Source organism: Silurus aristotelis, assembly GCF_946808225.1.
Source record: "Silurus aristotelis genome assembly, chromosome: 20".
NCBI lineage: Eukaryota > Metazoa > Chordata > Actinopteri > Siluriformes > Siluridae > Silurus > Silurus aristotelis.
Genome location: NC_139593.1, coordinates 7,891,289 through 7,917,721, shown reverse-complemented (window position 1 = coordinate 7,917,721; position 26,433 = coordinate 7,891,289). Strand labels below are relative to the sequence as shown.

General features: G+C 39.3%; 1 protein-coding gene across 2 annotated transcripts; it reads left to right on the top strand.

Annotated features, from left to right (window-relative positions):
- The first annotated feature begins 1,030 nt into the window (after positions 1–1,030).
- anos1a (anosmin 1a) lies at positions 1,031–21,255 on the top strand. Of its 2 annotated transcripts, none has more exons than XM_083522533.1 (14): positions 1,031–1,335; positions 4,513–4,560; positions 11,459–11,521; positions 12,441–12,663; positions 13,236–13,420; positions 13,851–13,980; positions 14,791–14,999; positions 16,051–16,192; positions 16,947–17,057; positions 17,672–17,760; positions 18,128–18,299; positions 18,412–18,629; positions 19,582–19,726; positions 19,980–21,255. In XM_083522533.1, the coding sequence occupies exons 1-14, from the start codon at positions 1,156–1,158 to the stop codon at positions 20,027–20,029; spliced, it is 1,965 nt and encodes a 654-aa protein (XP_083378659.1). In that variant the 5' UTR covers positions 1,031–1,155; the 3' UTR covers positions 20,030–21,255. The 2 variants fall into 2 exon arrangements, with proteins under 2 accessions (XP_083378659.1, XP_083378658.1); XM_083522532.1 differs by having other exon boundaries at positions 11,459–11,554.
- The last annotated feature ends 5,178 nt before the right edge of the window (positions 21,256–26,433 follow it).

Sequence of the window (26,433 nt, the reverse complement as noted above, 5' to 3'; positions counted from 1 at the left end):
GCCGTCAAGAGAGACCCCATGCCGTATGGTAGTGGTTGTTTTAATTACTCTGCACATAAAACCAGTTGTTGTTTTTAAGCTACCGGCGAAAGGCCGTTAATAGTTGTGGGGTTCCCTGGATGCTTCCTGACTGCCTTCTTCGAGTCGAGGCTCAGAGTTTGGGATTTTGGCCAGGGAGGCTGCTGGAGTTTCTGTCTGACACACACACACACACACACACACACACACACACACACACAGAGCTGTATTTTCAGCACCAAAGCTGAGGCTCAATGGAAAATGCATGCATTGCTTGGCAGTGTTGCTTACCACAGGCACTTAGGCTTTTAACAGCTCAAATAAACAATTCCCCATACCCCATACCACACATTTAACACACACACATTGTTTTGAGTTAAGCAGACTAGATCTAGCAGGTCTTTGGATTTTTTTCTCATTCATTTCTTACCTCACAAAGTGTATATTTATATGATCTAATACGTATCAGAGATGAGTGCTATCATTTGTGTCACCAAAAGAGGGCAGCAATTAAATTGTTTTTTTCTCCTACTCCAAGTTGTAGGTTATAGTGAGACAAATCGTCTGGAGAAATTACAAATACATTCTCAACTCTGGCCCTGGAGAAGGTTATTTCCCACTATCAGGGCGACAGATATAACAGGAATAGGGCCTGTGCAGGACCTGTGCAATGACATATTGCATAATATGTCAAATGCAAAAATCTTGAAATTTCTCTACAAGTCTATTGCAGTCTCTACTGAAAAGACTTACACATGCAATATACAAATATTTTATCTCGTTTTATTTCCTAAAGTCCTGTGTAAGTAACTTCTGTATGGAAAGCGTCTGATCAGGTCTTTAGGTCCTGCACGCTCACAGGCAAGCACAAGCCGGCACCTGAGAGCGCGCGCGTCTCCAGCGCCTCCAACCTACCCCCGCCTCCCCCTCGTGCACATTTCCGCCAATCGCCTGTCAGAGATCATGCTTTGGCCCCGCCCCCTTTTACACCGATTGAAGTTTTTTTAGTCTCGCATCGTCCGTCGCCTTTGCGCAAATCCGCGTTCACGCTTGTACAGTGCGGACACACTTGGAGCCAAACAGCAGCTTTGTTTCTCTCTTTAATTTTTTTTCCCCTTCACCTCTTCCTCCGGAGAGATGCGCATGATGGGTCCCGTCGTCCCGGTTCGGATTATATTGGCGCTGTTTTGCGGAGTTGCGCTCGGCAGGAGGCAGGACTCGTCCTCGGCTCTCAGCGGCATTTCTCGCGCAAGGTGCGCCGCCAGGTGCCTCAGCCTTCACAGCGCGCGCATCGCTCACGCGCCGACCCACTTTCAGGTAAAACTTCCTTTTCTCAAACAAACAAACAAACAAACAAATAAAGATAAATGACAAGCTTGTAGGTCTACGTAGCTTTATATAAAGTGAAAACTGTTTCTAAAAAGTGTCTAAAATAGCATCTTTTTTCTTCTTCTTCTACTTGTTTGTTACCAGTGTCCTTGAAATGTATATTTGGTTTGGAATAGACACATCTCTAAAATATCATAAATTCATTGATACATTTCCAATGATTTATTCTAAAATAAAAAAAAAAATGAAACAACTCTATTTTGTCAATTTGCTCCAATTCACACCAAGTGTATAAGGGCTAGTGCACAAGTGTTGATAAAAAAAAGTAATTAAAATGTGCAAAACATACACAATAAATGTAAACTTTGCATGTTAAATATACAAAATATGTTAAAAGAAAATTAGGCTGTCAAACAATGAAATAATTATGCAAATGTGCTATAAAGTTGACCTGGTACCAAACCCATAAACAAATATATAACTACAGTTTGCATACATCGTATTACAAACAGGTTGTTTTAAGGCCATGGATTATTGTGTATCTGCGTATTTGTTTGTGTCTGTCTTTCATACATTCATCTACAGAGAGCTCTTTAGCATGATGGACCTGGAGCCTATTCCGGGAATACCGGGAGCAAGGCAGGAAAACATCCCAGAAGGGATGCTGGTTTTATCAGAGGGCACAATACACAACACTGATGCTGATACATTTCATTGGAGTACCTATCCATGTCCTGGCTTGTTTTTGAGAGGTGGGAAGAAACTAGAGAACCCAGATGAATCCCTCATGGGGAGCAAAGTGGGAAAACATCCCCAAAGGGACACCAGTTATAACAGGGCATCATATACACCATTGATGCCGACAAATTTGATTTAGAGTCTGTGTCTGTGTCCTGGCTTGTTTTTGAGAGTTGGGAGGAAACTAGGGAACCCAGCTGAAACCCACATGGAATCAAGGTGGGAAAACATCCCAAAAGGGTATCCAGTTTATCACAGGACGCAACACACACAGTGATGTTGGCACATTAAATTTAGAGTAGTCTAAAAAGTTCACAAACTGTAAACTGAGCTAAGGACCGAAGGCAGATTGTTGATTTTGCGAATTTGAGCATCCATACAGCATGTGTGTGTGTTTGTGTGGTTTTGTTATTGTGATTATGCCTTTACTCATCTCTTCTTCTGCAGCATAATCATGCATTATGTTGTTTTCACTGAACAGCAGCTGCCCCACAAGTGCAGCCAGACTCATTTAGCATGCCCTTTCGAGAAAGCTGTGCCTCAGAATCTGTACAGACCGGCATGATTGAACACAAGGAGAAAAACTGCGCATGCAATCTTTTTCCATTCATCTGACAAATCCATACTATAATGTATATATTATATTGTAGCTCTATCTTTGAATCTTTGTGATGGCCCAGAGCCAAAGAAGGCAATCCCGTGTTATATTTCCATATCCTTGAAAAAAAAACCAAAAAAAAAAACAATATCCCAAAGCCAAAAGACCTTTATCCAGAATCGAGCACCCATGATGTCATCCTGTCTGAACAGACCTGTCTAAAAACACCCTCGACACAGGCCGCTCACATCGGTGTCACTTACTGCACAAGCTTATCTTGTTTGGTTCGGTGAACTAGGCAACGTTATCAAAAGCGGACATGATGCTTGTTGGGGAAGTGAAAAGAAAGACCGCTGTTCTGCTCAAACAACAGCTAGTGTTCTTAGAACGGCCATCTGGGTTGGAGATCCCTCTGTGAAACCCTTTGATTTGCCAGTGACCACAATCTACAGTGCCCACTTCTAAAGATCTCTCTCAGGATGACGAAGGCCACTTTGTCAATTATTCAGATAGGAGATAGAAAGTGTGACCATGAAATTTCATTTGAATGGGTTTATTCAATGAGCCGTTGTCAAGGTCACCAGGGTTTAGAGGGTCACGCTGATCAGAGATTAAGCAAATGATGCAAGCTTTTACGGTGGTCTGTTTATTGCCCAGGCTGAGCAGGTTTCATCCATTATCTAAATATCCGATCCAAAAAACGAGGTGTCGGATTTAACCTTGTACCTTGTAACCTTTTAACCTTTCAAATGTGATCAGTCAGTAACAGCAGCTCTGACAGGACGATTCACAGGTTTATATAAATGTACTTGTTAACGCAAAAGATGACGCTACATGCAATACATGTGCAATAATCAACAATAAAACCAGGTTATTTAATAAAGAAAAGCAAATAATCATTAATACAGTGCCTTTTTTTCTGCCAGGAAATGTTTATGGAAGGAGTCTCCAGTGTCCAGTTAAAGCTGTTCCTGTTTTTTTTTTCACTTCAGTACAGACGTTATTTGATCGCTTTTTCTCAAACAGAAAACAAACCAGGCGAAACGATGTTCAAACAATGACAGGGTTTTTAAATATTATGAAATCTCACTGCAATATTTCTGTTCAACTTCATCTATCATTCCATTCAGTGGAAAAGATTTGGATGACGTTTATGGCTCAAAAAACATGAACTACACCATGCTCCTGCCTGAGGCTTTGGCTATTGATCCTGCTTCACTGGTCACAAAGGATGTTTCTGGCTCTTCCCCATTGCAGGTCCAATTAAAGATGCATGAGGAATAAAATCATCCATGTAGTTTGTTTTGCATTGATTCATTGTATGCCGGAGAAATCGTCCTGTTGAAACGTAAGAAGAAGAAGAAGAAGAAGAAAAAAAGACGCACGTATTTGTGACGGTTCCCGTCACGCCAAGGATCATTACGAGATATAGCATGTAAACAAACTCTGTGATAAGAGATTATGAGAGGTTAACAGCACATGCACCTTGGTGACTGAGCTCTGAGCCATTCAAAGCGTTCCCAAGGTGAATGTCGATCAGGTTCAATTAGAGGTCAGAGTTACTCACATGTTGTTGTGCAATGCAACTAACTTTTTATTTTATTTTATTTTTATTAGGTTGTCATTTTTTACATACACAATAACAGAAATTAGAAATGCATCCTATATAAATAAAGCCAAATGTTTTATTTAACAAAGCCCCAGTTTAACAGTAGCCCCCATCCCAGCTGAATTTCCATGTTTCACATAAATCTAAATCTGTTTTTTTTTCCCCTTCTCTTAAATTGTTATAACAAGTTGTATCTCTTTCTCTCTTTCCCTCTCTACAGAGTAATGGATCCCTGGGCTGGTGTCGAGGCCATAAGCAATGCGCGAAGGTAATTTTTGTCAAAATTACGCAGCATTACGTTGCTGCTTGACTTAAAGCCAGCACAGATTGGTCATTTTAAAACATGGGTGCGCTCACCCCGCCTGCCATAATGACATCATACATCACGCTGAGAGCGTCGTGACGGTTCTTAACGCAGACCATTATTCTTAGCCGCTTTAAACCCTAACGTGAACGTGTGATATATTGGCCGAGCTCCTGGAAAATTAATCAGTGTGAAATAAATGAGATTGAAAGACATGCCAAAAATATGTGCGCTCAAAAACATGTACTCATCTATACAATGTGTAGGTGTAGAAAACACGGTAAACACATCCTGCATACGACTACAGAAATGTGTCAATGGTTTTACTTAATAAGTCAATCTTTATTAATGATTAGTGGCTAAAGATATGATACGATAGTTACATGACCTTTATACAGACTGATAAAACATTTTGAAAGAATAACATAAAAGCACATATTTAAGTATTATATATTCAGCACAAGCTTCCAAATCTATCAATCTAACAAATGCCTTGTGTTATATAACATTATATAATTGTATAAAATATTTATGGAATTTGGTAGACGCCCTTATCCAGGTCCAATTACATTTATGTCTAAAATACAACTGAGCAGTTGCTCATGGGCCCAGTAGTTCCTGCTTGGTGGTGAGATTTCAACTCATGACCTTTTGATCAAAAGTCCAACACCTTAACCACCGAGCTACCATATTTATATTAAGATGAATAAGAGCTTTGGTGCCAATCCATCAGGCCCATTTTCTTAAACCGTAATGCAAAAAATGCTGCTTCCAGTCTGTAATTAATCCCTGTCAGCTTTTATTACACAGTTTCCAGGAATTAAGGGCGGGTGTTATTGCAAACGTATCATATGATTCTCAAACATATTTTCATATCCAATGATATGCATTGCAATATACAAGTTTGCTAACAAACTGCCAACAGAGCAGTAATGCTGAATTTGTAATGCTGTTTTCAATTCTGATTGGTCCAAAGTTAGCATGAGTTTTTTTTTTTTCGGTTACAGCAGCTCAGAAAGTAGTGCCGCTATAATCACAGGCAAATCACAAGGTCTTATTAATACGCTTGTTCTAGAACGTTATTGTTTCTTTAGTAACTGCTTTGTTCATGGAACTGTGTGTAATTGTTTGTATGGTTCTGTATGATTCTTCAGTGCAGATGCTTTGTAACAGTCAGAGGTATAACGTGTTCTTTAGGGTTTTACAGTTTCTTTGTAACAATTTGACAAACTGTGTATAATAGTTCTTTTAGATCTAATAACGTCTTTAATAGATATTTTACAACATTGTGCAGAAAAAGAAATGGTCATTGGTTTTTAGTGGATTAAAACTAATCGTATGCTGTTATTGGAAAAAAAAAACAACTTCAGGTCGATAATAGTTGGTCTGCATTGTATAGGGCCACAGCACACTGCTCCTGCTTTTCCACCCGATTCTCATTATAATGCTGCTCAGTTTAAAATATGAAGCGCTATCTCTATCTCTCTTGCTGATGTACATTATAGTTAATAAAAGTGTTGGGGTTTTTTTCATCTGTCTCCATTTCACACATACATTTGCATATTTGTTAAGCAGAATCCAGTGCACATACATGGCAGTTTTTAAACCCCCAAACCCCTTAAATGTCTCACCAGCTGATCTAGGGTCAAGATTACTATAAACATGGGAGGAAAGTGTCACCGGAGTCATACCCTCCTCCCGATTATAGCAGACTGCCTAAACAGGCTGTCACTGGTGAGACATTTCTCCCTCTGTTGACGCACATGTTTTCCCACATCACCCCCTGAGTAGTCTCACAGTACAGCCAGAGGTCGTACCTCCCTCCTTCCATCCATGAAAACATTTGGCTGACTGTTCCACACATTTTCAGGGCCTTCTCCAGAGAGTCACTTCTCAAATTCGCTTTAAATACCAGCAATTCCTCTCTATTCATTTTAGCAGAGGCTTATTGGTTTAGAGCTCCATCAAGTAGAGACAAATAGACTTTTAAAAGGCAGTGTGTCGGTGGTAACAGCGTTAGCTTTTGCCAGTAGGCCAGGCTGCACCTACACAACTAGGCTTAATTGCACTATTACCTCATGCTGCTCCTTAAATCAGATAATTAAAAGGTCTCTTTTGCTAATTAGGAATCACTTTACTCCTCGAAAGTGTAGTTGGCGAGTAATTAGTATGTGAATACAACATGTTTCATAAATTGAACCAAATTTATTTATGACTCTCTGTCTGGAGCCTTTGTGCTTAATAAAAACTTCCCAAAATAACACAAGTGGGTTAGAGTTATATTCCAGAGGCCTTTTAAAATTTCCTCCGATCTTGTGTTCAGGTGTACACAGCCTCTGAATGTCAATTACTCTTATGAGAGCAGTATCCCAGAACATGTGTGTCTGCATCTGCATGATTAAAGACTTTCTGACTTTTCAGCAAGCCCACTGCATGCCCTCCGCAAAGCAAGAAGTCGGCTCTTGTTTTTGATACATTGTTTATCACACTGTCATCCTGCTGGCTTGTTGTCTAGATTGCAAATCATCATCAAGGTGTTTACAAAGGGACTATGTAGAGCCAGATTCAGACACATTCACATCCTAAGGCTGTCAGTCACTTTACAACCAGGAAAAAAGGGGGAAAAAGAAAAAAGAACATAAATAAATAACAAATAATCTCACAAACAAAAATTGTTACAAAATCAATAATTTAACAGTCATAACGTTAAATAAATAAATAAATAAACAATCAAATAAAATACATTACCAATATAAAACTGAAAAAGAGAATTATTACTTCTGTTTCTTTCTTTATATATATATATATATATATATATATATATATATATATATATATATATATATATATATATATATATATATATATATATATATATATATATATTTACTGGAGCCAAATTACTCTTTTATGTCTACCCAAAGAAAACTAGTCACTCCATATCAAAATGTACATTTGTCTAATATGTTGAATGGTAAAACTAATGTTAAATGTCACTTTCCACCACTAAATTGGTCGCGCCAAAGCATAGAAACACAATAGCAGCACTTAAGCAGCACTCCAAAGGGATTAGCCTGCAGCCTGTGCATCCAGAGATTTGCCCATTTGAACGGCCTGTAGAGTCATTAACAGTACAAGAAAATCCGTTGTCAATCTGCACTTTACTGAATGTCATTACATTTCCCCAACCTTTTAAGTGCCCCTTGTTTAAATGTCAGCAGAATAATTAGTATATGCTGTGAGAACACTATAAGCTGCTGTGAGTACGTCCGCATATTCATTTGTGGCCACTCAACGAATGAGAATCTTAGAAAGGCTAAACATGGAAATGGGCCCAATAAAGTTCACCTAGAAACTTCGTAAAGCAAATGCAGTTCAAATGCAAACCACAAACAAAACATTGGCTTTCCGTTTGACTCATTGGCTCCCATCACAGTTTGTCTTAAACCCTGGAGTGAACGTTCTGCTCTTTACCTAGAGCTAGCATTATGCATGGACTGTGCTGATGCGGTTTGATTCCTAAAGCAACTCACAGTTCTACCCACTGTCTAAGCCAGAAATGTCTCAGATTTGCTTTGTAGAGTCACGCTTGGTGAAAGTGCAGATCATCAGGGGTGGATATATCATAAATTCATTAGCTTGCCTGCTGGACATGTAAAACCAATATACTGTTCAGCCCTGTTTGCTGGTTGGAGTACTGTTGTTTTTTCTTTGGTAGGGTTTCCGGATTGTTGAACTGACTTGTCCTTTAGGAAATGACAAAGAAAAATTATAATAATCCAGACATTTACATATCCTGAATGGCTGGCCTACTTAAATTTGACTTTTATCCAAACTGACTTACAAGTGAAGCAGAAGACAGCACGATCAACTTGATGCCACAAGAGCTGACAGTGAAAAAACAAATGAACCTTTTTTGACCAGTAGTAAGTCGTAGGGAAAACTGCAAGATACTTGGCGATAAAGAATGACGCAACCAAGGAGAACAACATGACTGTCTCAGAGGGAGAGTCGTGATGCTGTATTTTATCAAGGCATTGAGAACGATGAGACGTATTTGAACAGCGCAGGTGCAAAATGATTTAAGGGTAGAGATCGTTAGTGTGCTGTTGGAGTGACCTCTTTTTTTAAACGCTGTCTGCTGCTCTTAAATAACCTTTATTTTGCAGCGTGGAAAGGAATGCTCGATTTGCGCCTGAAATGGAGCGGAAAACTAACCGGCGCTGGGGTATAATACCGGTTACGGCGCTTTCAGGATCGTCCGAGTGGATTAGCAGGGCCTCGTGTGAAAGCTTGGCACGAGCTGAAGGGTGATTTTCGAAAGGTGATCACTGCAGTCTCAGGTTTTTCAGGGCCAGTGGTTTTAATCCTCCAGGGCCAAAGATTTGGCTGGGGTGCGTGTGATTAATAGCCAGGTTCTGCGGTTTTCCCCACCGAATGTGGAATGCATCATATAAGGGTGATATATTCAAGTTGAGAGAGCTGTTGAGTTAGTCGAGTGCTGCGCTGTTCAGAGTCTGACAGATTAAAATGTACTCCAGAATACAGTGGTCTATCAAGACAGCAGTTTGCCGTGCGAGAGGTTTATGAATAGTGTAAAGCCTGGAGATTAAATTTGTGCAGGTTCGGCTGTAAACAAGGTCAGTTTGATCAAACTGATCACACCAGAAACAAAGCAATAAACTGAGTGTGTCTGCCTTGGGGGCTTGACGGATAAGGATTTGTGATGATAGCAGGAGTGGACAAATTATAAAATTTATTAGCAAGTGCAGTCTACTGCGAATGCCCCAATGTGCTGCCCAGTCTTGGGTTTTGCCTGGAAAACCAACTGACTAAGCAAAATATTGGTGAAGGATAAAGTATAATGGGAAAAAACTAGTATATGATCATGAAACATTTTGTTTGCTTCCTTTTCAAAAAGTCGCTGGCAAACATTTCAGCCTTAAACTGTGGTATTCTGTCCTCAGATTGCGCACAAAAAGATTTGAGTCTGGCCAGTTTAACTGTTTAAGTGTGAGGTGACTGGACAGTTATGCTTGCAAGGTGCATCATGTCAACATTATATCTACACATACACACTAAGTGAAAGCTTTTGTTTTATTTAAAGCAAAAAAGTATTTTTCCCTCTTCAGTTACTGAAACCACTTTCCAACAAATACATGAATTCAAAATGTCCCAGGCTATGGATTTTTCCAAGGAGCATTAATCACTTCAGTTCCATAAGTCTCATTATTCACTCTTTTGTATTCATCATTCGCGTAGAAACACCGTCATTTATAACACTGAACACATACCTGCCTTTTACAGGCAGTGATGGATATAACGATTTCAACCCATTTAAATAGCTACCAGAAAACGACTATATTTATGAGAGGAGTGTACATGGGAATCATAGGCAGGGTGCAGGATCTTCCACCAGTGTGCTGAGGGTGTTTGTGGTGATTAGAGTGATTTCGCTTCAGGCCTTTTTTCAGCAGGTTCCTAGCCATAATGCGCTCTATAAAACAGGCTAGTCCTGCTCGCTCTCAGTACCCCTCAGCCTCTCTGCCATTATTCATAGTTTCCGACAACCTGCTCACACACACTTTTAAATGTCTGCCCTCTGCGATAAACGGCTTTTCCCATTCACAATCGGAAACAAAGTTTGGCTTTAAGTAGTGCTGTGAGCAGACACACACACACACACACACACACACACACACACACACACACACACACACACACACACACACACACACACACTCAACTTATACATATGTAAATGTGAATATACAGCAGGCACACGATCACAGATGATACTCCAAACAGACACTGTTGTACTTAACAAGGAGCTGATTATATAGATGACATTTCACGCAATATGCAGACACGCAAAATGCAGACAAGGTCATTAAAACAAGCAAATACAGAATTTGGAATAGAAAAAGTGGAAAAATCGGGAAATGAAATGAAACTTTTAGAATAAAAACTTATTAAAAAACGCAATTGGAATAAAATAAATAAATAAATAATGGAATAAAAAAAAAACCTGAAGTAACAAATTAGCAAGTAAACAGCTAATGGTTCATATTTTTAAATAATAACATAATAATAATTTAATTTATCAATAAACCAATGAAACAACCATTTGTTATAATTTTAATGAATAAAAATACAAGCCTAAAAGACTAATGGTTAATATTTAAAAGGCTTTTAAAAATCGACCGTATAAATATATTAGGTTTTAATGTGGGAATGGGTAATATTTCAAATCAATAAGTACATGTCAGTAATTAAATATGTCCTCGCAGTGTGCAAACCAATTGACAGTTAAAGCATGAGTGTGAAGCTTCAGTCAATATAAACCATATTGCTTAATTAACTAAAGGAGCTTGTGTTCACAATTAAAGCATGATTAATTGTGCATCCCAGCTATTTTCACTTTCGCTTTAAGCACAGTGTTACGGCGAACTGACTGGCACGTCTCATTAATACAGCATGAAATTGGAAATGCTAATTCCCCCAAGGCACACAGACCCCTGTTCACTCATGCAGGAGGAGAAGTGTTCCTCTTGGGGTGACTGGATAGAGGACACCAGAGATGAGGCTAAGAGAAAGAGAGAGAGAGAGAGCAGAATGTCAAGAAATATTACTGGGACAAGAATAAAGAGTACATTTAAATTGCTAAATGTAAATGTCAAATGCTGCTGAAGGCTCAACCGCAGTATTTCCTTTCTTTGTCACCTCAGAGAGAACCCGAAAGAAAATCAGGACTAAACAGTTTATAGAAACAACAGCGCCACAATGTTTTACCACAATGTGTCTTTTCTATAAAAACTGCTGGGGGTAGACTAATCTTACGCTCTCTCCCGTCTGTGCGCAGTGCCTGGAGCCGTGCAAAGAATCTTGGGAACAGAGGGACGAATCCTGTCGAGAGCCATGCGAGGTACTGGCAACTGAATTCCTCACATTTTCAAAGGTTGTTCTTACTCTACACTTAGTAAGCAAAATAAAAGCAATCTCCGATTCAAAACGGCTGACGCTGCTGCTGCGGTTATTTAAATCCTGCTGATTGTATATTGTTCTTTTTTTGATAGACTTGGCTTCCATATTAACAGACAATAATAATCCTCTAAATTAACTTCCTTTTATTAAACTCCAACTTTTTTTTCCCCTTTCCTACTGTGTTCAGTTGACATTGCGTATCCTGTAATTGTTCTAAATGTACGTGTGCGCGTGAATTCCTTGTATAATTGCGAAACGATTATAATTTTTTTGGCTAAGCAGTGTTTCTCCTTTCCTGTTACATGATTCATAAAATCACAAGAACAATGGGATTTTCAAACATCTTGATACCTGCATCCGTGCCAACAACTTCATCCAGTGTGACTGTTATATTAATAACACATGCAGTACCAGTTCGACTCTGGTCATAGATTTACTGCCAAAAAAAGAAAGAACACTATTAGTACCATACACATAGGGCTTGCTTAATAATTCAGTGCTCAGACTACTTAGAAATGCATGGCACATCAAACACACAAACAGGCAGTAAATACAAGGTTCAACTTGTCTTTTTTTTTTGGATGATGTAATGATAAACGATGTCAAATTTAGCGATCATTCATTCCCGGCTATGAGGGTTTTGCCCATTTCTTTAACAACATTTCTCATAAATCATAAATGAAATTATTTTTACTGGCCACGATTTGGCCTAAATGGCTAAACAGAGATGTTCCTGGACTCGAGTGGTGTAATATTTATTCATGCTTTAATTGCCAAATGAAAGGTCACCCGTGCCGCATGTTAAAAAGCAAATGTATGTGATTGTGCTGATGCAGTTTCCTGTGTCCTCTTTGCCCCAGCGTGTGTTTGCCAAGCGCCATGGTGAGTGCGTGACGAGCTGCGAGTTTCTGCGCTCTGTAATGGTGCTGAAACAAGGCGAATGTCCGGCTCCAGAACGAGCCAGCGGATTCGCAGCCGCCTGTGTAGAGAGCTGCGAGGAGGACAACGAGTGCCCAGGACACAAGAAGTGCTGCGCCAATGGTTGCGGACACACGTGCCAACCGCCAAGAAACCTCTACAGAGGTATAACACGACAAATGCGCACATGTCATTCTCCACATGTGTCTCGAATGCAGCCTCATGCTGTATGTAAATAATTTTGGTGCTGCCACAAAAACCTCCCTTCACTCCTGTTTTTTTTTTTTTTTTTTTTCCTGCCAACCTGTAATTTAAAAACTTGGATTTCTGCTTGACACTCGTGAAAAAAAACAACACCAGGAAATGCAATACACTGACAATATGTCACGACTCTTCATTCTTTATTCAGAAATATGAACAGGGTCCAGCTGAAAAACAATACACAGTTTTATGGTAATTTGCTTATTATTATAACATTCACATTTCTGTAGTAACAACCTGTGTAGATGATATGGTACTGAAGTTTTTTATGGAAAAAATCTCCAGTGTTAGTTCAACATCTGACTTTTACTTCGTAATCTATGTAATAATTAGATTTTTTGTTTTTGAGGTAGGGAAACACTAATTATAGTCATGAATATATAACAAATTATGTCAATCTTTGTGAAATAGGTTAAAAAAAGAAACGTCAAAAAGGCTTTAAAAGTAAACTGACATTCATTTTACTCCATAACTAGGTGCACCTCTGAAGCCCAGGAAGGAGCTAGTGTTTGAGGAGATGCCGTCTGGTGTGTTAGAGGTTCGTTGGTCGTCCAAGTTCAATGTGTCGGCTGAGCCAGTGCTGAACGTTCTTCAGAGGCGCTGGAACTATGGCATTCACCCAAGCGAGGATGGTGCAACTGACTGGGAAGTGGTAGCACAGGTGTGTGTGTATTTGATTGTTTGTATAAGCCAAGGACAGATAGGAACATGTTTAGGGTGCTTAGATTTGAAGGAGCGAATAAGGTTTGAGCTGTGAACACTCACCGAGTATTATGTCGTGCATTCTTTCTGTTCTGGAAAATTCTTTGAATCCAGCAAAGATAGAAAAGTAAACGTAGCCTCAAAAGGTACTACGGTGGTCCTTTAATGTAGGACGTTTAAAGCCACGATATTTACATTCCTACATGAAAGATGCATTATATAGCTCTGCACCTGGGAAGATATGTTTTGGTACCTATTTTCAGTGTGGTTGAACACGTAGATGCGTTATCCTTTTATCCACCCATCTATTGACTGATTGATTCATGCTTTCTTCTTTGAGATAAGTCTACTTTCTGTCTGTTGTACTAAATCCTGTGTTTTTGATGTAGACCTCAGAAGAACGTGTGTGGCTGGCTGATATTCGCCCAGGCCGCTGGTACCAGTTCAGAGTAGCAGCAGTCAATGTACATGGAACAAGAGGGTACACCACCCCCAGTAGACACTTCAGAGCTTCCAAAGGTAAAACAAACAAAAAATTAAAATTCATATTTTCCATCACATGTGTACATACCACTGACAGAAATATTTACCTGAACTGAGAAAATAACCAAAAACCAATTCACTCAAAACAATATATTTTAACTCAAGTCTAAAGGGAAAGTATTAAATTCTGTCAATTGACTAAAATAAGTGACTATGTTACTCAAACCTAAAACCTGTAAGCGCTTGTGTGGTGAAAGAGGAAAGAAAGATTTTTTTTCCAACTTCACAACACTGGAGCAATTCCTGTACCTTCCATTATGCGAGTGCTCACACAGAATTGTTTATTTCTATAGTTCCTTTAACAATAGGCAGTGTCACCCAGCAGCTTCTGTGAAATCCGGTGTAGATTTGGATCCCTAATGAGCAAATCAGAATGAGGAAAACCTCTAAGACAATATGAGGAAGCAAAGCAACCAGACATGGAAAAAGTAAACCCATTCTCTTCTGGTGGTACCGGAGTGTGAGATTTTGAGTGACAGTGAAGATAGTGTGATTAAAGGATGAATATGATGTGTATATATGCTTATTATGTCAAGTCAAGTTTATTTCTATAGCTCTTTTCACAACAGACACTGTCTCAAAGCAGCTTTACAGAATTTAAGAGTTAAATGTTAAAAAGTTAAATTAAGTCAATAATGGAAGTCTAACCACACTTTTAAGCAAGATAACAATAAACACATAACATGGTATATGTTTATAATTTCTGGTATGTATTCAGGGACGAGTGGCAGAGGAAACATTATTTTCCCGCTCATATTTTACCACGTTGTCATTCGACTCTTACAGATCCATCCCCGCCCCCAGCACCCTCTGACTTACAGGTAATTCACATGACCTTTGGATCAGACCGGTCGGTATCAGTGCACGTTAGCTGGGTGTCTCCAGCAGACCCAGATGTCCCAGTGCACCACTACAAACTGTCGTGGAGCATGGCGCTCAGTGAGGGAGGGTACTCAGTGGCCTCCAAAGTCAAAAGGAGAAAGACAATCAGTGGGGTAATTCCTACTCACATTTCTTTCATTCTCACTTTTGGGTTCATCCTGTAGCTCTTTATTCCCCAAGCATGGTGTAAATCGTTCTTCCTAGCTGGAAGCCAGCCGATCCACAACCCCCTCTCGTTTTTTTTTCTTTTTGATTCAACGAGCCACAACAAATGAAGTATAACAGTGCAAAAAGGCGTAAGATAAACAACTCATGCGTTTGACTTTGATCATGAAAAGCCTTAAATTGAATGCCAGGAGGGTATCATATTGCATCAAACCCACTGGCTAAAGGCCGCACTTCACGAGTCTGTCCGGCAAACGGCCAAAAACAGCATATCAATTCTCATTTCGTTTGAGAGTGGGAAATCTCTTAATAACAACCAAATTGTTTTCCTTTGAGTGAGATCATTTTTAAGGAGTTTGTTTTTTTTCCCTCCCCCAGCCATTTTGGGGATGGCAGCAACGATGTTTGTGTTTTATGTACATGCTGCATTTTTTAAAGAAGGTTTGAGCGAGGATTGTTGCCATTTTCTTGTTAAGTGAACTCTTTTCTTTTTAATAACCACTGGATGGACTGGGATACATCAAAAACTCTGCTTTAATAGGGAACCTCCCGCACTGCATTTGAAGCTACTATTACAAAAAGAAAATGATGCAATTAGTTTTACCACGGCCATACCGGAACACCACATACAAATGTGGAATTACATCATACAAAATAAGTCATACTGTATAAAATGATAAACGCACTTCTCAAAAGAACCTTATTCACCCGATATATAAATATATATATATATATATATATATATATATATATATATATATATATATATATATATATATATATATATATAAATGAATAATAATAACTATTAGGTTTTTTCTTTTATCATGTTGTATACATTTAATGATCAAGTCCACTAAGTGTGATGAATTCATTGTGTATTTAGGTGGCGTGTATAATAATGGTTCATTCTTAGAAATCTGATTATTCTTTGTACTTCCAATGTTCCCATCTCAGCAGTTCAGAGTTTGTGTATGTGTGTGTTGTTTGGGTGTGCAGGATTCTAACTCGGTGGAGATTGAGGGTTTGAGGGAGGACAGGAGTTACACACTGGAGATCCAGTCAGTGTCCTATTGGGAGCAGCTTCCTCTCAAGGGTTCCAAAGCTATCCTTCGCTTCTCGACACAGCAAGCAAAAACTGGTACGCAACTCAATTACACACTTATCTCACAAATGGCCGCTGACTTGTTAAGTGCAGACAGTAGAAGATGTGTTGACATTTGTCTTAATGTCTTTTTAAGACCTTGTGGATTTGGAAGAATATTTCTTTCTATTAAACTATTTTGGGAATCTTTCTTTATTGTCTTCCAGTTTATGCAGATAATATTTACCTGTTATAAAATGTTATTTGCATTTACTGGTATGTTTGGGAGCATTATATATATATATATATATATATATATATATATATATATATATATATATATATATATATATATATATATATATAGACACACACAAGAGAAATTTGACGTGAAGATTTTATTGCCCAGTAGAAAATTAAGTGGCTTCACTGGTTGGTACAAATATAAAATTAGATTAGAAATATAGATTTATTTTCCTTAATGTTCGTTTCCTTGCTTTTCCTTACTGTTCGGTGTACTTCTAGCAAAAAAACAGCATCCATGTTAACCAGCACGCACTATGGTATTTAAAGTACGTTTTGCTTTCTGGCTGCAAGGATTTTCATGTTAGCAATGTTGGCACATCTCATGTATTCCTTGTGGATGTAATTTTCTTTGCTAATACACAAGTCTTTCATAAATAATACTCTTTGTAACAAGATAAATACCATTAATAGAAAAAATACATTGTGTTTTAATCTCCAATCACCTTATGTAGTTAATATATATTATGTTTATCATAATCATAGTAATTTTCTCTTTTAATATTAGAACCCACAGCTAGCACTGTACTTCAGAAAGGTCAGTCTGATATTTTGGATGTGGGCACACCGTTCTACCAGGAAGGACAACTCCAGGTCCGAGTCTACTGGAAGAAACGAGGTAAGAGAAAAGTGGTTTGGGTCTTTCATCAGACCTGGTCTACAGGGGGAAAACCCTCCGCTAGTTTTTTTTTTTAAAGGCCGCTACCTCAAAGCATAGTTCTGCCTTTGGGTAAACAAACTGCTTATCATAAAGTCAAGGATCAGGATTAAAGGAGGAACAATAGCAGCCTCTCCACTTGGTACAGAAGTCTATTCAAATCACTGTCCTCTTTATCGTGTGCTAACATGACCATGTCTGCTTAGAAAGAAACAGCGACGGTTAGTGAATGATAAACGAACCCTGCAGAGTATGGTGCCTTTTTAATCTCATTCTTTTATGTTATTAAAAGCTTTGTGTAGTTATCCAAGGACAAATCATAAATCATTTTTATATAAAACTGGAATGTTGTCCACAATTCAGATCCAGTTATGATCTTTCTAAATGAATGAGAAGCAGATTTGAGAAATCTTATCACTTCAGTACTTCATCAAACGACTACAGTGATACTCCAAAGAAACCGGCACACATTATAGATTCAGCATGTACGATGCATATGTTCTGTATTTGGTTCAGTCAAGCCCCATCTTACTTTTTATGTCAAGGTTAAAGTTACCATGTCTTTTCTTCACCAGACCCGACCGTGAGCCGTTACCGCGTGCAGTGGTTCCCTGAGTTTTGTTCTCACAATGGAAGCAGAATCCAAGAGAAGCTCATTACACAGGTAGTATCTCAATATGTCTTACCTCACATGAAGTCACAGGTATGGGGGTGGGGTTAACCTGACAGAAATTCAACTACAAGGCAGATTAGTCAAGGAAAAAAACAATTGATCACTGCTAGTGAAAAACACCGAAGGGGAAACCTTAAGTGCATCAATCACCAACAGACCCATTTAGCAAACGAAATAAAAAAACAGAAGTCTTGACTTATGTAATAAATGATGTATGTATACATTTTGAATATAGATCTACATGTGATTAGGCTTTTTGTGAATAGTGTCTAGAATCATTTTAACAAGTCAGACTTCAGCATGTCAATATAGATATAGTTTTGTGTTTGGTGAATAATTTTTTGTTGTTGGTGTTTAGGAGAATTACGCCAGCTTACCTGGTCTTCAGTTTTCCTGCAAGTATAAAGTGATTATCCAGGCAGTTGGGTCCAAGAGCCGAGCACAAGCAGAAAGCACCACCTTCTCCACCCCACCATGTGCAACCATTCAAGGAAAGAGCTCCAAGCCCATTACCTGCCCTGGAGATCCTGGTTAGTCAGCAGTGCCTGTAAAAAATTGTAGAGGTGTATGTTATATAGGTTCAAATGATTTAGTACATGTTTGAACTTTTTTATATATGCAATTATTTCTCCTCTTTTTTAGTTACTCCCGCAAAAGTCCAGGCAAGGGCAGAGAACCTTACTGCAGCTTTCTCTGAGCATAACAGCAACGTAACAGCTTTGTTCTCATGGGTGGTAGCTGTAACCCGACCCCCTCAGCAGGTCACAGGTTACCAAGTTACCTGGGCTGATGTTACAGCTGAGAGACACAAAACCAACCAGGCGAACAGCCTCATCTCTCAGTCCCAAATCCTTCCTCCAGTAAGTCTGTAATCATCTCTACGTTACAGTTTCCGCACTTTTTGTTTTGGTGGGTTTTGCCCTACTGTCATATACTGAGGCATATACAAAAACCCGGGCTGTTAAACGTCTAGAACTGCACAGCCATGTATTTTTTACTATAAAAAAAGTAGTCCAGAGTCATTTGTCTTTGTTCATAAGATGAATGCAGCATCAGGAGATCTGAGGCTGCCTTCACACTTGCCCTGTTTGTGCTCAACCACCAATGCATATTTTGCATGTAATCATATGTGAAGCGACAGCAAGGCAGGGACAATGTGGGCGCGTTTAAAAAGTGTCGCCATCTACATTTATTTGGGCACAATAGAGCATCCAATGTTGAAAAGGTTTAACTTTTTAGAAAAGGGCCAAGTAAGGTTAAACACTTTTTATCTCTCTACCAGTTTTTTTGTGACCAAATATAAGGAGATGCATGTTGAAAATCTTTCACCTGACATTATCTGCAGTTGCATACAGTAAAGTCCCACAAGCAGGACAAGTGATTTTGATCTTCTGCCTAAAACTGCTACAATGTGGATAAGCTTATGCTCACCAGGGTTAGGCCTCATCCCGATCCTTAGCCAATCAATATTACTTATGACAAATCTATGGGAAAGCTAGGCTAATGGCAAAGCAGCATTAGTTTAATGAAGGCAAACGTGTACATATATAGTATCTCTCTCATAGTGGCAGATTGTTTTGCTGTGTATGATTTGTGTTGACTTGCTTTTGCTCGTTCACACATTTCAGTCATGTCTACGAAGTAATGCTGGTTGCCATGTTTCAAAAGATTCTTAATAGACTGTTTGCAAGCAGATGTCTCACCTACGCCACTTAAGCTGCTCCACTAGAAAATATTGACTCCAGTGGCTCTTGGATAGTTCAGATGTTCTGTATTTGCACCTTGTCCACCCTCTTGCTGTTTCTCGTCTAGGAACGAAATGTTTTGGTTGTCTCCGGCTTGCAGCTGGCGTCTCTCTACAGGCTGGAGGTGGGAGTGATCACCACTGGAGGTCAGGGCCCGACAACATTCAGAACTTTCCAGACTCCAGGCCATGCCAGGCCTGTGCTACACTACAGTAAGATTATTTAAACAGTAATTTCCATGTCATCTCACAGTTATTCCACACACTGATGGTCTGTGGGTGTGTGAAATGAATGACTTCTTGCTTGACAGGTTGTTCTAATAGCAGTATCTGAAACAGTTCTTTAAATCAGACGTCTTGGTATCTTGCGAGTGGGACAAAGATGAAGTTAAATAATGATGAGAAACTGTGCACAGATGTTTTTCCCCTCATTGGTTAACTGAATGCCCACTCTGTTTTTTTGTAGAACCGAAGGTGAAAAAGCACCATTTGAGGTCAGTCATAGAACAGCACTGAAGCTCACACTGGAACATGCCATCTTAACCCCTTCATCCACCCCTCCCCCACCGAACCCATCTCCTCAGGAACACAAAGAACAGACAGAACCAAAGAACACTGAGTGGATCATTCACTAAGAGGATCGGAACAATGAGAAAACATCTGGCTCTGCGAGAGCCAAGAGGAGAAAATTGTGAAAGCAGTTACTCCATCCCAAACGTTCTCGACAAAGGATTTCCATCTATCAGAGAGCCGGAAGAAAAGGAACGGACACTGGTAAAACAAAACCATAGAAACTGGAAAGAAATAGTAAAGTAATGATCATAAATGGATATGCAACTATAAACCTGAGTGAGTTTTGTATTGTTTTTCTTTTTTTTTCTTTTCTGTCTTTTTTTTTTAACCCTTGATATTCCTTTATTTCAATGGCACTTAACCGACAAAGCAGACTGACTGTTAACCTTCACCTCAGCATAATCTGTGTTTAAAAAATAATTATAAAAGTGTCTGCAGGTCCAGTGTTGCATGTGGTGAGAAGTTTTGCTTTGACCCATAAATGAAGTGAAGTCGTGTGTGATTGCATGTATATTTAAACCCTCCCTTTCCTGATTTGTGGGCATGCACCTTTACTATGTGTCAAATTACAGTTATACAAATTGCGATTCATATTCGCTGTGCTCATTATCGATTCTGTGTGAGTTCCTTGTAAGTGCAATAGGGTTGCTACGGTTTTATGTTTTTTTACGGTGCAGTTTAAAAAAAAATTCAAATACTGCTGAAAATACATTTTCTTCGGTCTCTGCACCATTTTTTTCTTGCCGCCATATGATAAATTCAAATATGTCGGACTTTTCTACAGATATTTTAGAATTTTCAGCCAAAATAAAGTCAAACAGTACTATATTTTTTTCACCATGATCATCATAGTGCGCAAACTCCAAACCGTAACACCCCTAAAGCACAGAAAAAAAAGAGTATTGTTTTTCATGTGCTTTTCATGTTGTGAGATGTTGTCCGTCATGTAATTCTTGTATATACTACATGTCCTTATTTATTTGTATTTGCTACAGCTGTGTAATATTGGTGTATGCGTGTGAGCGTGAAAGAGAGAATGGATTGTGTATTCCTTCTATTATAAGCATCATTGTGAGGAGTTTTGTATAAAATAGATTTGTAAATTCCCATGGATTTAAAAAGTGTACTGTACATATTTTTTTATTATTAAAAAAATCCCCACACCCTAATCCATATTGTCCCTCCGCACATATTATTGCTATTTTATTAAAAGCGATACAAGTTTCAAGCTTTCAGTTGACTAACGTCTATAAAAATTTCCTTACACCTGGAATCCATAATCCATCAGAACAGTGTTCGGAATTGGCACACTGAGATATACTGCATTCTTTTGTGATAAAGGCAAGCTGTCATTCCCAGCCAAACTAAAATCCCATCATGGCTAACACACTGTGCTATCTGTTCTCTATATAATGATCTCACTTGGGTTATACACACACACACACACACACACACACAGAGGGAAAAGTGCTCTGTTAAAGCATGCTCATTCTCCTGGTTTCTATTTGCAGAGTCTTTTGTATGTGTACAGTTTGTGTGTGTGTGTGTGTGTGTGTGTGTGTGTGTGTGTGTGTGTGCAAACAAAGCAAATCCCCTGGGATACATATATGTGTGCGCATGTGCATAAGTACACACACACACCTGGGGCTTCACTAGTCAAGTCTATGCTCCTCTTCATTAAGGTTCATGCATGCATGCATGTTTGCATCTGCATGCACTGCTTTTGGAAAAAAGCCCTGAGCTGCAACAATGCGTGTAGGATTTCGGCGGATGTGTGTGCACGGAAAAAGTGCACGCATGTGTCACTCTATACACTGGCTAAAACGCTGTCTATTGTTTCCACCCGAGTGTGAGAGTGGCCAGACTACACACGATCAAAAATCCAGCGCGTGATTATTTGATAGAACGCAATAACTCAGCAATCAAATCAAATGCCTTCCCCGCATGATGGATACGGTCTTATGATGCATATTACACATGGTTAGGACGGATCGTATGGCTTCCATATGGAGCTCCTGGGGTCTGTGTGTGTGTGTGTGTGTGTGTGTGTGTGTGTGTTGAGCATGGACTGATATTCTGATTTTTTTTATTGCCCAGGTTTCTGCTATAAGCAATGTTTTATGGTTGAGTGAAACTTATCTGACTCGGATCTCCGAGGGAGTGTCTCAAAAAAAAACTTTGCGATTTGTGCTATGCGAAAAAAAAAAAACTTTGGATTTGCGCAGAAAGGGTGTGAGTCAAACCCCGAAGTTTGCTACCTCCAAATTCTCACAGGAGTGCACTTTTAAATCCAAGGGTCTCCTGTTATTATCGGTAAACCGATAGGGAAGCGCATTGCTAATCTCGATACAAATCAGTGCTCTGGCACATTGGCTTAGTATCTGACAGCAGAGCTACGAACATGTTATTAGAATGTAAGTGTGAATTTGATTAATTGGGCTGAAATGGAGGATGATTTTAAACAGATGCACCTCATGGCGCTCCAGAGTGAGCCGAGAAGTGCATTAGAGAGAGGAATGGTACAGCTGGGAGTGTACAGAGCTCCTCTCTTCTTGGTGAGGTGTCAAACCATACGCCTGGATTTATGAGCGCCCAGAGAGCGAGAGAAAGACGGAGAGAGCGCGAGAGACGGAGAGAGAGAAAGCGCCTGACTGGTTCAAACATGTTTATGATGCTCCAGAGAAGGCAGGGCGGGGGAAAAGCGAGAGAAAGCGATTTGCGAAAGAAAGTGAGAGAGTGAGAATAGATGTTCTCCGGATGAAAAATTGGGAGCAGATGAAATATACATCAAAATAGTTTGCGCTCTTTGGGCCTGAAAAGGAAGCGATATTTCCTCCCTTTTCTTTCCCCACGTGCACCTTCCCCACGAGCATTTCCTCCCCGACAAGGCGCTTCGCGAAAATGTCCCGCCAGACATTTTCAAGAATGATTTCCCTCCGCCTTACCATCGTTATGGTGTGAATCTTCATTTATCACGTATTAATCTTGCCGTGCAGCCCGGCGATCGGTTCAAAGCAACGGCATCGCGACAACATCGGTTTCGCAGTCGCTGTTAATCGGCACGGTACCGCATGCCCCTTGTGTCGTTGACGACGTTCCAACAGCTCGCAAACACTCGTGCGGTTTTGGAGTTTTCATTAAAGCCAGCTTCTATATGAACACTTCAAAAGCCACCCATGGGGAATGCATGTTCGAATGAATCAACGCGCACTGACAGTGCGTTAAGGCCGTGTGGTGGAAATGGTTTATAGGACTCTCTCTGGAGAGGAGCACAGGACTGTGATTACTCAATAGTCCTCGCATTATAGGTCTAACATCTGTGCTGAACAAGGGACAGTGTGTGTGTGTGTGTGTGTGTGTGTGTGTGTGTGTGTGTGTGTGTGTGTGTGTGTGTGTGTGTGTGTAACTTAATAAAACTGCAGCAGATGTTTAAAACCATGTCACATGCTGCATTTATCCTTATCGACATGATTGATCATTAATTTAGGCAGAGATTAGGAACACGCGCACACATTTTCCGCTACTCGTTCACAAACTGCCATACTGAACAGCTTTGGCACCATTTGTTCAGCATTTTGCCTTCCATAAATACAGGTGTTCAGATTGCTAACAAATATGTTGAGTAGGCAGAGAAGAAACAATTTGATCACCCCCCCCAGCCACACACACACACACACACACACACACACACACACCTCCAAAGCATCTGTCAGATGAAAAAGCATGCTTAATGAGAGTTTTGTTATATACACATGCACCAGTTCTCAATGTTGAATGTTAACGTTTGATGATTTACACCACTATAAGAAGATCCTAATTGAAAGTCAAAAATGTTGGATTCAAGCCTCGTTTTTACAGTTTTTCCAAGTTGCGTTTGAGCGTTTCTCAGATCAGAAACTAATTACTCAAAACTACTTGATTGACCTCCACATCATGTCACTTGTATCAAAAAAAGCAATTTCTTGTTGCTTTGAACAAATTGCCAAAGCCTCGCTACATTTATTTAATTGGCTGTGTGCAATCGTCTGCTGTTTCCTACATTATCAATTGTTTATTTCATGTTAATCAAAATATATTATACTTGTTTGGAACCGAATAGTTTTAACCCCAAAACATGTAGGCTTCAGTTCATTGCATAAGTCATTGAATGCAAAATGGTTAATCCAGCTGCCATAATCTGTCACGCTTTTCTTCTTCATATTTCTATGAAGCTTTTTTTTAATTGATGAACTGTGCAGATGAATCTTGAATGACACTAATGAAGATGAGTGTCCAGTATCAGATCAACCAATGATCAACTAGTTCTCTAAAATACTTTAGGTCAAAGGTAAATATCGTGATCCTTCCATTGGCGAGTGTATATAGACAGAGGAAAACACAGAATTACATTTTTGAAAATAGATGAAAAACCAGGAAACACAAACGAACAATAGTCCAGTAGAGTAAAAGTGCAAATCCTGTCTGGTCTCTTGTAATACATACAGTACAGTACATACAGTAATGTGTATATTTGTTCTGTTAAATTTAATATATACCATACAGAATAAATTCAGCCTTGTGCATTTTTAATCATTGTAATCCAAGCTACCAAACATTTTGATGATCTTGTTTATAATCGATGATGATCAATGATCTGTTCATTGACACAAATTCTTACTTTTGAGATATGAACTAAGGGTTTTGAGAAAAGAGCAGGCTTTTGCAAGTAATCTATTGTGTGGTGCTGTTTGTACAAATTGTTTTGAGAAATGCACTTACTGCTTTGCAAATTTTCAAGTAATACTCCAAAGTAAAGTTTAGTAGTGTAGTATGTTTATTCCTGGAGTTCTTATTCTTACTCGTAGAGAGCAAAAATTGCATTTTTTGTGAGGACACCATGAATTTGTACAAAGCTAACACCTTACAAACTCTATCATTTTTACAACAGACATACATACGTTTTCTTAATTTTCTATATTTTCAACTAGAACTTTAGTGTTCTTTCAAATATCACATGAATTTTCATATTTGCTATACCGCTTTATTATATAGTTATTCTCAGGTGTCCTCTTTGTGACCTTAACAAGGGCTTTAACAATCATAAATGCTGCCAAACCATAGATTTTGGCATCTCTGAAAGTAGGAAACAATGTACTTGCCTGGATTTAAATAGTCTGGATCTGCCATGTTTAAACACATTGGAACTACAGTTGCTCCTTGGCATTTGCCTTTTAAACAGCTCCAAACACAAGCCATTTGGAAAAATTAGGGCTGTAATGAGTTGCACAATTGTTCAGGGAATGCTCCTCATCTGCTGCATGCCATATCACTTCCATAGCATTCAAACACGACTGCTTTACAGCGACGCTTAATTGTGCGATTTCACAAGCGGAGTTTGGCAAGAGCTCCTTAGGAGTCACCTTCATATAACCCTAATGATATACCAAAAAAACGGAGCTCGCCCCAGTGATTCGTGCGGGTCATTTGATTTGCGTCCGGCTATTCTGCTCATGTCTCGTCACTCGATATTTCCCAATGCATAATAAATGAATTGGAGTCAGGTGAGTCATTGGAGGCAATGAACTGATGATGATTCAGAGCAAAGCTGACTTAACCATTAGGATCCATTGGCTGGTCCAGACAATTCCTACTCTCGTATTACATTTACATTTATGGCATTTGGAAGGGTTAAGGGCCTTACTCAGGGGTCTAGCAGTGGCAGCATTGTAGTGCTGGGATTTGAACTCATGACCTTCTGATCAGAAGTCCAACATCTTAACCACTGAGCTACCACCTCCCCGTAACTATATGCACCTTTTGGCATTGCATATATCAGCCTTTATTTGGGTTTAATATATATTCGAAAGACATACAATAAGTAAAGATAAAGCATTTGAAACATTGGCAAATTATGAGAATGTCCTTGCCTTGATATCCTCATGCCCTTTCCAGGGATTCTAACTACAAGGTGGTAGTTCAAAAAGTTTTGAGACTAATGGTGCTAATCTGACAACATGCAAGACCAAAAGTCTGGGATTTCATCATTGACAGCAAGTAAAAAAAAAGAGCAAACGTAAAAATACTACGTGAAACTGGGCGATTCTTCAAGAGCCGAAGCACATCACTGGAAGATGACGAGGTTAAGGAAGACCCTAATCCAACTCGACCCCCGAAAATGAAACCAATCAGCAAATTGTGCATTATGTTCGTCTAGCAACAATCCATATGATCTCAATTCTGCACTCATCCTACTTGCCAGAATTGGCCCCTGCGGACTTTACCCCCTTCCCAAATATAAAGATCCGGCTCATAGATTGCCGTTTTGACAACGTTGCTGAGATCCAGTGCGAATCACAGAAAGATTTCCA